This window comes from Brachyistius frenatus, unplaced genomic scaffold (assembly GCF_029030835.1).
Source record: "Brachyistius frenatus isolate BFR_SWC_R1_liver_20210118 unplaced genomic scaffold, ASM2903083v1 Contig_12, whole genome shotgun sequence".
NCBI classification, from domain to species: domain Eukaryota; kingdom Metazoa; phylum Chordata; class Actinopteri; family Embiotocidae; genus Brachyistius; species Brachyistius frenatus.
Genome location: NW_027210611.1, coordinates 3,584,957 through 3,598,656, shown reverse-complemented (window position 1 = coordinate 3,598,656; position 13,700 = coordinate 3,584,957). Strand labels below are relative to the sequence as shown.

At 40.3% G+C, this 13,700-nt stretch overlaps 1 protein-coding gene across 5 annotated transcripts in view; it reads right to left on the bottom strand.

The window, feature by feature from the left end:
- Positions 1 to 13,700, bottom strand: part of b4galt2 (UDP-Gal:betaGlcNAc beta 1,4- galactosyltransferase, polypeptide 2) — a 165,292-nt gene that overhangs the window by 144,419 nt on the left and 7,173 nt on the right. For 4 of the 5 annotated variants that reach the window (XM_069692285.1, XM_069692283.1, XM_069692286.1 and 1 more), the window contains exon 2: positions 483 to 1,518. In XM_069692285.1, coding sequence (XP_069548386.1) covers positions 483 to 861 — 379 coding nt within the window. In that variant the 5' untranslated portion in view covers positions 862 to 1,518. Of the gene's footprint in view, positions 1 to 482; positions 1,519 to 1,668; positions 1,688 to 13,700 lie in introns of those variants that run through there. The other variant, XM_069692287.1, reaches the window with a different exon arrangement.

Below are 13,700 nucleotides of genomic sequence, written 5' to 3'. Positions count from 1 at the left end.
CTGTAGACTGGACTTTATGAGCTGTATTAGGAGTTATAGTGTAGGTTGGAAGCAGAATAAAATGGCATACTAGTCCTGACGTATTATAATCAAAGCAACAGACAAGAGGGGAAACCTGCTTCGTTTCTATTTGGATTCACTTCCGAGTAGAAAAAACATTTCCATTTTTTTTTTTTTTTTAAAGCTGCGGGACAATTCACAGTTTTAATCAATTTCTTTTACTGCAAAAAAGCACGCAGTATTTTTTTATGACTTCATGAGCAAGATTGTTGAGCAAGAGTGGCTGGCACCACATGCGCACCTTTCATAAGCATATTAAAAAATATCCCATATAACTGACAAAAGAATTGTTTCATTGTATTCACAATTTAACCATTTTTCACACTATAACCATGTTCCAAAAATCTGACTTTAGTGATTAATATGACTGATTATTAATATAACCTGGGAACAGTGGAGGAATAGTTTAAGTTATTACTCACCGAGGCCAGGCGGGTTCTCCGGACACGGCGGCAGCGGCTTGGGAGAAGGTGTCTGATTGTTCTCGGGCTGCAGGCTGGGCACCAGCTGCTCCCCCGTGGCCAGGTAGCTGGCTAACGTTGCGTTGGGCCTGGAGAGGTTGTAATAGTAATAATGATGTCCGCTCCCTGCTCCGCTAACGTTATTCCTGGACCCATTGCGGCCATTGTTGAAGCGGCTGAAGAGATCGAAGCGCTGCGAGTAGACATCGAAGTACAGGATCATCATAATGATGAAGTGGAGCAGGCAGAGCAGCAGGACGCCTTTACAGATGCGCTCCAGAGTCCTGCCCAACATCAGCCGGGTCATGGCAGAGGAAGGGGACCGTCCTGCGACGGCCATCCACGGCAACGCTGGCGTGGCGCTGCTACGGGCATGCGCTCATTGCGGCGGTCGTGTGGATAAAATCGGCTACTGTTAGATCTCCGACGAAGACATGCGGTTGGTTGACACCCAACTATCTAACCTCTGCAGGGGTCATGGGGTCATTGATGAGGACAGGGAAGTTACACCATCAGCTACACCTGCTGTTCCTGAAACGTGTGTTGCCAGCCTGTTTCTGGCGTGTCCCCAGATTCCCTGCATGACAAAAGTACTGAATGTTTTAATCAGCCTTTATCACAGGAATCCTTGATCCGGGAACTTAAAGTGTTCTTTTCTGTTCATATGGCTAATATGGATAAATTCAATTTAATCTAACACATAAGGCCTTTGTGATAAAACTCTGCTGATACCGATATGTGGTTGTACATGGAGTTGGTCACTATCCAGGTGTCAGGTTGAGGCAGCCCAATCAGTACAAAGGCTGGCACTTAAAACGTCTTATTGATCGGTAATCCCAGTGGTGGCACAAACATTCATCAGCGCAGAGTAAAGGGTCAGCTGACATTTCAATTGGGATGACCTCTTCTTATGGCACCGGGTCAGTCAGACTCACCGAGTTTATTGAAAATCTTGTCCTGTTTCCTGGAAGCCTTAAACCTGGAGAGTCTCAGGCCCCTGGAGAAAAAAAGACAAAGATAAGAAAGAAATAAGATGGGATTAAGCCAAGTGTACCTTGGATGCAATTTAATTAGATGAATTCTTCAAATGCTTTACTAAAAGGATGTTTCTGTGCTGTTAAATAGTGTTAATGTTTTGACTGCTTACTTAAACCAGAGCAGGTGAAGTGCCATTCATTATAGCTGCACGTTTTGACTCAGTACAGTGACTAGTTGCATCATCCGCTGCATAAAATCTCACCGAACATTATCGATCTTCCACTGGCACTTTGAGCAGTCAGTGACCTTGTTTGTATTCGAAAAGTGGTGAAATAAATTGTATAACTTCCCTCTGAGCGGAGGAAATAATACACCAGGGAATTTGACCAAAAAAGCATCAACAATAAAAGCATCTACAGGCACAAACAAACAACAAGCCTTGACTGGGGCATTTCAGCCAAATTGACAAGCCAAGTCAATTTTCCAGTCAAGTGGTTTAAAAAGCGTTTATGATAGAATGGGACGGCAAGTGGGAATACACAATGCAGGGAACATATGAGCAAAGGAGAGAAAGACGGGGCACTTAAAGCGTTCCCAAAGGCCACGCTTACTGTAGGTCTATGGCTTTTCCAATCAATGAGAGAAAAGAGGAAGATGAGGTTGAAATCGCCGATAAAAAAAACAAAAAACCTGATTGACATCAGACTTTCTAACAAAATGCCATAAGAAGCAGAGAGAAACAGATATGAAGAAAGAGATATTTAGATACTGATGTTGGAACTTGAATGGATATTTAATGTACGCATCGGCTCTGATTTTCTACAGCGGTTAACGTCTCAGGTATCCTCTGAGAAAACAGCCTCAGATCTGGCAAATGTTAGATTTTCTCAAGGTATTTTACATGTCTAGAAAAAGATTTTTGTGGCGACACATCAATCCGCCACCCTCTAATTTAGGATGGAAGACACATTATAATTAGAGCTGCACAATATTGGAAAAAAAAAAATGACATCGCAAATATTTTCTTCTGCTATGAAAAAGAACTTACAGGAACTTTCACATGATGACTTGAGTAGCTCGATTTGTATAATATTAATATTAATAATTATTGAACTCACTGACCTTTAAATGAAAGTAAATTATGTTAGAACAGGGAGACTTTTCTGGTAGAATTGTCAAGGAAAATGAGAATCATGAGAGTTTTCATTTTGTATTAAGCAGCCAAAACGTTGTAGCTTAACGTGTTTGAGTTAATTTGCCTTACTTGACATTGCACACATCCTGTGATGTGACTTTTCCAGTCCTAACATCAAAACCAAAAGTTGCTAAAGATTCCTAACCTAATTTGATCAGATATTTCTGATATTTGTCAATTAACTCTTGACAAAGTGATTCATTGATTAGTCTATAGAATGTAACAAAAGTATTAATTTAAAAAATGCCCAACAGACCTAAGATGGCATCTTCACGTCTTATTCTCGACAACCAATGACTGAAAGATATGTAATTAACCATCACTTATGAGAAAAAAGCAGCAAAGCTTCCAAATTCTCACTCACTCTCAATTTACTGGTGTTTGTGTTCAGAAATATGTAATGTTTGACAGCATTGGCAAAATTTGTTAAATAAAAAAAATAAAAAAAGTTATTTTGAATTGACCTTGAATGGCATCGATTTTAATTCCTTTGCCAAAATGTGTATGAGCCCAAGTGTAATAATGACACCGTCTCGACCACTACGGTGTCCTGTGACAGCCTTCTGGGTAAACTGCAGTACCATCTGGTGTCTGTGCTTGACTGCAGGTTCTTCTGCTGTTTCTTGAGGTACGATGTGACAAATTTAAACACATGTTGGGTGACTGAGCTTATGGCTGCTGCCTGTCCAGATAGCTGGCCGCTTCGTGCTGGGTCTGTCTTTTGCCTTTGGGCAGCAAAGTCGACACTGCCAAGACTGAGCCTCGAGGGTGTGTGTGTGTGTGTGTGTGTGTGTGTGTGTGTGTGTGTGTGTGTGTGTGTGTGTGTGTGTGTGTGTGTGTGTGTGTGTGTGTGTGTGTGTGTGTGTGTGTGTGTGTGTGTGTGTGTGTGTGTGTGTGTGTGTGTGTGTGTGAATGTTGTCCGTGTGGATGTGTGTGTGTGCCAGTTAATGAGATAAATTTCTGCTGACCAAAAGATCCGGACACTGCATGTCAGTCACACCATAATGCTTGTGGGGTTCAGGAGTTATTTCCAGGTCCCAATCAAGCTGTTCTTCAGTTACTAAACCGGCTGCTAGGTTATGTATCGGAGGGAAAAAAGATTTAAACATGCAGTCAGGCAGTCGGACAGATAATCAGTCAGACAAATAGAAGACTTTTGCCCCATTTTATGCCCCAACTACAAAGCTCAGGAGCAGGAGGGTTGCTTCTGGTACTGAACATTTGGGAGGGAAGTGTGCCACTGCTGAAAATCCCGCAGACAGGATCGAGAGGCTGTTTGGCTCTGGACGAGCAGCTGCATGGGACTTTATCAGAGAACGGTGAAGAAGGAATACACATCGGTGCTTTCATGGGAGCTAAAGCCGTCTGCACCTCAGTCTCTTTACCTGCTATCATTTCAACCGACTTTTCCCAAGACAGCAGCGAGATTTTTTTTTGTCTTGACAAAGGTCAGTAGACCAACACAAAAGAGGAAATCTGTCTTTCAGCTTCTCTCTTGTGTTTGTCTCTCCCACTCAATCCTTTATTTTCTTTCTCACTCTGGGAACAGGGATTGTATTCATGGCAGAGCAGAATGCTCACTTTCAACTTAATATGTAAATATAGCAAACTAGGGAGCTACATCAAGGCCAGAAATGAATTAATTATGTCCTTGTAAACTTGTAAGTAACACAGAGATGGAGATAAACACCGGGGAGAGAGAAAAGGAGAAAGAGAGATCCGGCCACAGCAACAAAAGACCCTTTATGTAACCAGTTTATTCAAGGATCTCTGTAACTCCCTTTTTAACAACAGCAATAAATTTCATAACAGTCCCCGATCATACCATGTCTGCCAAGGAACCCACAGAGAAATGCTATGAAAGCTTGTGAAGTGGAATATATCTGCCACTTTCCATATCTCTGTCTGCTCATTTAGGTGCTGCCTTGAAACTTTACAAAGACTGGACAGTCCTGAGGAAGAGGGGACCATCTCCATCACTCTTATCATCACTACCACCACAACAAAAGACATGTTGGGTAACTGAAAGTCAAAGAAACACAATGATAGAAGGATGAAGGAAAAATGAAAAGATATGGACAGGTGAACACATTCTTCCTCAGAAAGGCACGATTGATTGGCTTTCTTAGACCAATCATGGACCCAATATTGTGCCTCATGGCTACGGATTTTGTCAGGATTAGACCTGAGGTATGTACCAATGTGTCCAATTTTTATTTCAGTGTGTCTATTACCGCAGAAGGCTCACTAATCACTCCGCGAGGCTGCAGAGAGTGCAGGCTTAGTCGCAGAGGTTAACAACTGTGCTAACTCACTGTTCAAAGGGTTGTGGATTCTTTATAATGCTGCAAGGGAGGAACTGTGACAGAGGGAGTAGCCACATTGAGCTTGTCGGCTCAAGAGCTGCTTTTGACAAGAGCAAACGTTCGACACTTTTTACTGTGCCAATCATGTTGTATGGAAAACCACCCACAATGTGTCTGGAGGTCAACATCAAAATGTGTCTCTTTTGAAAGCAAAAGAAATGTAACTTTGAATGCAAAACAACACAATTTGAGACTACTTCTGTTGCACATGAATGGAGCACCGCACAGTGACGGGCGCGGAGCAGTGGGAAGCTACCATCTTCATCAGTACGTATTCCAGGTTGCGTTGCTTGATCAACATCAGGACATGAGTTACACATGTTTTTGTGACCTGTGGGATGTGCACTTTTGCAATTTCAACATGAACCGGAAACTTGAGCAGAGAGCGCATCGAAGTTTTTGTCAAATTTTGGGGGGAACAGATAACAGCTTGCGGGAGCCAATTCCAGTGAGTAAGGGTGGTGGAAAGCTATGATTAGATTAGACTTTATTAATCCCACAGTGGGGAAATTTAGATTGAGTTGTTAAGAAAGAAACTTGTGCATTTATGTTGACAGTCTGACCCTGGGGGACAAATTCACAATGGACAACCCCGCAAATGTCAAACAGGACCTATCTGGTTGTGCTCGTCAGCTGACGCACTTTCTTTGGTCTCGGACAGTGACATACTTCCGTTTTGAAACGTAATTCCACTTTAAAACATCTTTCCTCATACCTGTAGTTTTTCTGGAGCATTTCAAGGTACTCTGTTGTCAATTTCCCAAGTTTGACACAAAATTTGATCTATGCTCAAGTTTCTGGTCCATGAAGAAATCGCAAATGTTCGCGTAACAGTATTTACAAAAATGTATGTTACTAATGTTGATCAAGCAACATAACTTAGTATACTCAGAAAGGACGGTTACAGCTTCACCCTGCTCTATGCACATCACAGGAACAGAGCAGCCCTTTTTTGATTTCCCCGAGTAGAGCCTCTAGAATAATTACATACCCCATTATAGACAGCGTTTAATCATCACCATATTAATGATCAACTTATGAAATGATTAAATAATTAAATGATGTAAATGTGATTTAAATACTGCATTTAAACCTCAGATGAGACATAAACAGTTCAATTTATAGCTCAATTACTTTATTTTGCACTTTGAATCATAAATACATGAGGGATTTTTTAATTATTTTTTTTTTTTAATAAAAGCAACATAGGTGACTTGCAAATCTAATCAAATGTATCAGGTTATAATGGCTGCATTGTGCAGCTGCATGAATATGATTGTGATGAGGTCACCTGGTTGCCAATCAGCCAATAATTGTGGGGCATAAATAGGGCCTTTGGACTAAATCAGCAATTTTCAACAGAAAAGGCATCAATCTGGGCTCTCTCGACTTGTGATGGCATTTATCAAACTTTTAACCTTCACGGTCTCCCCCAGGCAAATACTATTTTCTATTATCATTTTTGATGGATTTCCAGGGCTAAAACATAATGCAGCATAATTGTCTTCCATGGTGATGTTGGCTGAGTTTAATTACCCAGTTTTCACACACAAGTCAAAAAGACTGTGAGTCTCGAGTTTGTATGATGTTTTAAGATCAGGGCTAGGTACAAAATAAAAGCGAAAGAGAAAAAAAATAAAAAGCACTACTCGAGTTTAAAGCTTGACTTCAACCAGAACTTCAGTAGCTGACTTTTAATAGAATATTAAAATACGAGATCAACTGACTCCAGAAAGAGAAGTGAAGCCTAAAGGGAAACTGAGAAAGAGCCTGACCAAGGAAAACATGAAACTAAACAGTCATTCCATTTTGAAAAGGTAGGGCGTGTATATTTTAATGTTAATGTCACTTTATTGTTTTCATTTGCTGTTTTGATCATCGTATTCCTCAATTCTGGACGAGCCAAAAAAAAAGCTCTTTGAATTTCTCCTTTAAAAAGGGCTTGTTGACATGCAAATGCCTCTTTTTGGCTTCCTGTTGGTGAAGCACTGCGTGTATCACAACATATACACTGGACGCCTGGACAGGTGCATCTGTTGAAATGCTCTGTCAGTCAAAATTGCCACAGCTGTGACAGGAATCATGGAAGACATTTTCAAACACCTTCGCTTTGCTCTGAACTGTGTATGACAACAGGAAACAAGCAGCTGGTTACAGGTCAGTTGAGGGGTAATAATGCAGCCATCAGAATTATCTGATCAGTCTGAAAAGTTTTTTGTTTTTTTTTGGTCAACTCTTTTAGTTCAATATCTATATGTGTATGTAGCTAAAGTGTAAATTCAAGGTTCTTTTGCAGGGTTCTTGTTTTGAAACAAATAAGATGTAAATTCCTTCAAATATAAACTGGAGATTAAGTTTCCACCCAACTGCTTGATACAATCGACAGAAATCTGCTAGCAACAGATTACAGCAGCAACATTTTGACAGTTGTCACGTAGAATTGAGACGCTGCTTTTGTTTACTTCTCTGTGAAATAAACGACACATTGTTTTAAAAAAAAAAAAAAAAATCCGGAAAATGTCAAGCGGAAGTAAAACAGTAATTTAGTGGGACAGGTGTGTGTCTGAATGTGCAAATGAAATCCTTCCATCATGGTTCATATTTGTTATATGTCTTAATTTATTAATAAAAAGATTCTGCTCTTCATCCTTTTAACATGCAGCTCTGCAATTTACATTATAATACCACTGCAGGGCTTAGTCGTAGCACTGCGGTCTTCGCCTTTCCACGGGAGCAGATCATGTCCACAAATCACAGATGGACCCTCGGCGTCCACAACAATACGTACGCTACATGAATTCTTGCAGCAAGTGGAATTCTGTGTCACCTTAACACAGAAACGCTGCCGAGAACATCCAAGAGCATGTAGGATCAACTGGAAGGATGCAACACATGTACACGGTTCAGTGATGTCACAAAGTAACAGTCAGTCATATCAAGCCATTAACTTGCAGTATATAAGAGAAGCTTAAACATTTCTGTGCGGCTACACTAATGTCTGCAGCCTTTTAGGGAACTCCCAGGATACTTATTTGATCATTTCTGGTCTTGTCACATACATGTAATGGACTCCTCTCCTTCAACACATACGCACACACATATCAAAAAGCACATTTAGACAAAGTGCCAACAAATGTCTAAAACATCTGTATCTTAAAATTTTAATTGGTTGTCAGACGGTTGACCAGACTGGTAATTTGTGATGGTACATTATTCATCGAGTCGAGGCCAAGCATATGCTGGAAGGAGAGATGGTCTGTGACTGAACTGTGGGCTTTTCATGTGAAAGGACAGTCAGGCACAAGAGCGGTGCCTGTCACAGATTATCAAATTAATTACTTTGTCCAAAAATGTTTTTAAAATACAGCTTTGGGGCAGATAATCACGATATCCAAAATCTCCCTGTAATTGTATTTCGTGTGCAGCTGCGCTGGAGACTTTTTATCCTCCACCGTTTACCACTGGTGGGTTGAATTCGGACTCGGCTGCAGTATATTCAAGGCCAAAGGGTCAAAAACAAGCCTGGAGAATTTTAAATGATAACCTTTTAGTCTTTTAAGTTCACAAATACAGTCCCGTCCATCTACAGCAGAGCTCAGATTCAATAGAGCTTAGAGTGCGAGGTCGAGGAATCTCGAAGTGAAAAGTACGTCGATTTCTAAATTCTCGCCGGTTCCTCTCCACAGACTGCTTTCACAGTGCAGCGCCACCTTACTTCTCATTCAAACTAACCAACCTGACTTTTAAAACATTTGAAGATGCAGGTTCATGTACTCCATGTTCTCCACAAGGACAGGTACACAAAAGGAGTGCTTTTTCAGACACCAGTTACCTCAACCACAAATGTGAGATGTGCACCTTTATGCTGTCTAAATTTGTGTTTGATGCTGTGGGATCAACAGTGCGCCAATAACATGTCTGTATCCGGAAAGGAAGCCTTCGTTTAGATATTTGGAGACTAAAAGAACATGATCTTTAACCAGGGCACTCTTAAAAGCGGGAGGATGAAACGAAAGGATTAGTTAGTACAACAACACATCCAACTTCTAATATTTCCCCTACCGCCTGCCCCTGCTGAAAGAAACAAAATACATGGAACTGGACTTGCATCCAGTAACTACTATTTATTTCCCCCTGAAGCTGCATGCCTCCAGGAAACACTGTAATCATAAGGTTTTTATAGTTGTTTGGAAAGGCCACAATCAAGAGCAGGGTGCACAGCCTGTTCAGAGACCTCATAATCATTAGAATATGTATAATGAGGGCATTTATAGCATCATGCCTGCTTTCGAACTATGCAAGCTTGCTTTTCGCCATCCTCTGAAAGTTACAAAAATTGCCTAACAAAGCCGATGTCAGATAAATACAGGTTATAGATGTTATGTCACATACAGTTGCACTTGAGCAAACATGATCAAAAGACCAAGTAAATAAAATCTAAAATGCTCTGTGACATGTGGAAATTGCTGACTGTAATGTTGCATATGGATCTACAGAAAAAAAAAAGAAAAAAAACTCTACCATTGTATTTAAAAAAAACAAACGCTCAATAAAGTATGTTTTTATAGAAGCTGTTCTGCTAGCTTTTCTCCACATGAAGCAAACAAACTATTGCAGGGATTACTGTGTCTAGTGCTGCTGGCAACACTGCAACTTGATTGCCTGCAGTGCACCACAGATTAGTTATGTAAAAGAAAATGCATCAGTACTTTTGGTCCTTAGACCAGATTAATTAACCGCAACCACCAAGGTCATTTATTTTACTTTAGTACTTGTTTCCTTTAATATTTGAAAGCATCACCGCTTTGATTAAAGCTTTTAAAACCACAGCAGACGGACCAACACCTGTCGTACAAAAGGGTCCTACAAAAGCCACAAGTGCCACTGTTACTTGTTTTTTTTTTTCAGCTATTATGCGATTTTGGCTGATTTCAGCCAAGTTGCTACATTTTGATGTTTGCATAAATCATAATAAAACACCTCTGGTTATTCTCCTCTTCGCTCACATCCCACCACAGCTTTCTTTGCTACGACTTCTACCTGTTCTCTCAGTCGTTCTCACACCTTTAATTGTCTCAGGCTGCCTTCGTACCAGGCGGCGCCTCAGCCAAGGTAGCGCAACACGTCAAGAGGTGCCGAGAAAATGCATGCCCCATCCCACGACCCTTACCCTAACGTAATCCTACAGTTATGTTTTCCAGCTTGTGACTTTACCATTTTAGACTTTCACTATCGCATCGTGTTTCCGCTGGAGGGCCACCGTTTTTGGAGAAAAAGATCTGATCAACGCACTGTCACTAAATGCTCAGCACCAAACAGATGCAGTTTTAACCACTAAGGGTGTTTTGAGTTTGTTTTCCATTAGCAAAATGGAGCTTAAGAAAAGAAAAAGAAAACGGCTAAAACCGGAGAAAATATTGGATCAGGTTACAAGGCACTCGTCTCTGAGTAAATGCTAAAAACAAACCATATCAGTGTTGTGCTCACAGCTTGTTTCCGCTGTCCCAAAGTGCTTCTGAAATTCTGTGAATGTTATATTTCTTCATATTTTGGCAGAAACTTGAAGCAAGTAGCTAAACGGTAAATAAGTCTGAGTGTAAAGGCAGAATCTTTAGCTGGATGAAGATCACAGCCTGAGTATCTCCCTCCTTTCTCCCCGTTTCCCTCCTTCACTCTCTGTCTCTGGAACTGCGGGCCTCCTGCATTTTAACCTCCAAGCCAGCCCTCCCGGTCTTATCAAAAATGCATTAGCCATGCAACGCTCGATAGTACGGAGCCTCTGAGCCCTCTCATGGCACCGAGCCACATCTTGCCGTAGGCAAGTTCATCTCCCACAAACCAACCGGTGCACAGTGGGATGGACAGAAGTTATCTTTGGCTTGGCACATCCAGCCTCAGCAGTGAGAGTCGGATGTATTACGAAAATTTGCCAAATCTACAGTCACACGACACATAAGGGAGCATGTCTAATAAAATAATGTTTCTTTGCCTGATTTATCTTTATTCAGCTTTAAAATGAAGTCGGAGGTATTGCAGCCCATGCAAAGTAAACAAAACACCTTTACAAATCAATTTGAACAGAAAACCAGAGTGTAACCGGGTCTCTGCTGAAGATTATATCCCCCTGCTGAAAAGCTGAAAGCAGCAAGTGATATCATAAAAACTGAAAAGAGAGGGGGGAGGGAGAGAGGATGGAAACGCAGAGACAGAGCGCACTACACACTGTCATCATGAAGGATCTAGGTCACGTCACTAAGAAGCAGGCTATAATGACAACAATACAACATATTGTGCCAGAGTTAGGAAAAATGACCTACTCTTAATATTTTACTACAGCCTGATGGTGAAATAACTAACAATAACAATTCAGCCCAAAATAAAGACCACTGAACTAAAGGTTCATTTGTTCAGACATATCTTGCTTCACTTCCTCTTTCAAAGAAGCCTTTAAGCAAAGCAGCTAACATACATAACCATTATATTCTCAACCACTTGATTACCATATAGCTTTAGAATTAAAACTCATCCAAGGTAAATAAGTTTACGTGTACAAAAGTATCCTGTTTTTGTCGTATTTGTTTTTTCCTGAACCCAGACTCACAAATTGCATCCATTGTAAACACCTTGTCCAGATCTGGGATCAGTCTGCCATGTGTCCAGGTTTGTTTTTAATGACAGTTATGTCACAGTACGTTTTTCTAATTACTATTAATCTACTGTGCATGTTAGCTGCGGAGATTCCAGAAAGTGACTGAACCTTTCCAATAAACAATCCACCACACAATCCCCGATAACACCGTTTCTCTAATAATAAAACAATCCATGTATAAGGACAAGAGTTTGTGAGATCTGCAGGTCCTGGCAGGTACATTTAGTTTAAAGTATACAGAGCCAGGCTCGCTGTTTACACATGTTTTCAATCTTTGAGCTAAACTAAGCCCTCCTGCTGCTGGTTGTATACATTCATGTTTACAATGCAGACATGTCAGTGTTTAATTATTAACTTTCAGCCTGCTAGCTAAAATATTTAACCATTCCTTTACACTCAATTTCAGTGGTTCGTTTTCATTAATATTGACAAAATCAAACTTTTTTTCTGGTGATTTGATCAATGCATCATCAGTGAAGTAAGCTATAGCCTGTACGTCATCCAAGAAACATCGTACAATGTAAGCCCACTATCACCTTTATCAGAGGACCAACGTGTCAGTCAAACCCAGGTTGTTTGAAATGACTGTGATTCAGTGAGCGAGCTTCAGCCTCGCCGACGTGAAGACAAATTAAAAAATTACGAATGAATCAGACACTGCTCTCCATCACGGCACTGACCTTTCAGTGTTCGTTAATCAAGTTCACTCTGTTTAAGTTGTCCAAGTTCATCTTGAAGAGAAAGAAAATGACTGAAGCACAATTTGTCCTGTGATTCGTAAAACAACCAAACAAAAGCAAAGAAATGATTTCAACTGGTCCTGAGTAGCAGGTGTAGTGAACAGGTGCATCCATAGCTGTACGATAGTGTATGTATCAATAAATATATTATTACAATATTCATTAGTTCAGTAACCTTATTACATTAGTAATAAGTTCAAAAAAAGCCCCATAATTCTGTCAGTTTCTTTAAACCCTAAAAACAGTAAACTTTTCTATGTCGAATTTGTAACAATCGATCAAAGATTAGAAGCAATATAAACGCTTCATTAAAGCAAACAAATAAAAGCCCTTTTATAACATTATTTAGGAATAATTACTGCTGCTCCTTCTGGGGAAACAGTTTTCTTTTTTTTTTAAATTGCACCCTCCTTCCTAAAAGTATCAGGCTGTGATTTGGCTTAAATGGCCAGAGATGTAGTTATGTTTTTAGGATACAAGTAAAATACAGTGAATTTACAAGTACACTGGCAGCCCTAAAATAGGGTTTACGAGGTGTGCAACTGGTTCTGAAATAAAAAAATTAAAAAAAAAGTAATTTGTTTTACGATTAATCATTTACTTCTTACTTTAACTTGTATTATTATTTATACAGTGATTAATTGACTGAGTCATTTATCAGACCGAAGTGTCAAACAGTTACGTTCCAGCCTCTCAAACGTATCTGCTTTTGTCATTAAAACTGGTTTTTATTTTATAAAAGAAAATGAAAAAGGTAAAGAGACTCAGAGGTAAAGAACCAGAAGCCCAAAGTTGAGCCTGCAGCAGAAAATGGTCCCATAATAAGCCCACGATAACGCGAGGCCGAAGTGTCGATTACATGATCGATGAACAAGCATCGCTTCTGGCTGTCAAGAGGTGCCCACTGACATCATCCTGCGTCGGGGCGGGATTGAGACGACGCGGTGTCCACACCGAGCCAGGTGTGCACTGATTTGTACCGTGTGTCACTTTGACAGATGTTTACTGCTGTAAATGTAATACACATCTATATTTTTTTATATACGAATATGACACAGTGGGAAAGGCAGTACGGTTTGAAAGCCTGGAGAGAGCGTGTGCACATGGAGCCGATGAATAGTGGTAGTAAGAGAAGTTATGCCAGAAGAGGAGTGGTGAATGAGTGACACCATGAAAATAATCATTTTAAAGAGTGATTTTTCTTTTCTTTTTTTTTTTTAGGGATTGAATTTAGCCATTCATAAGCTTCTG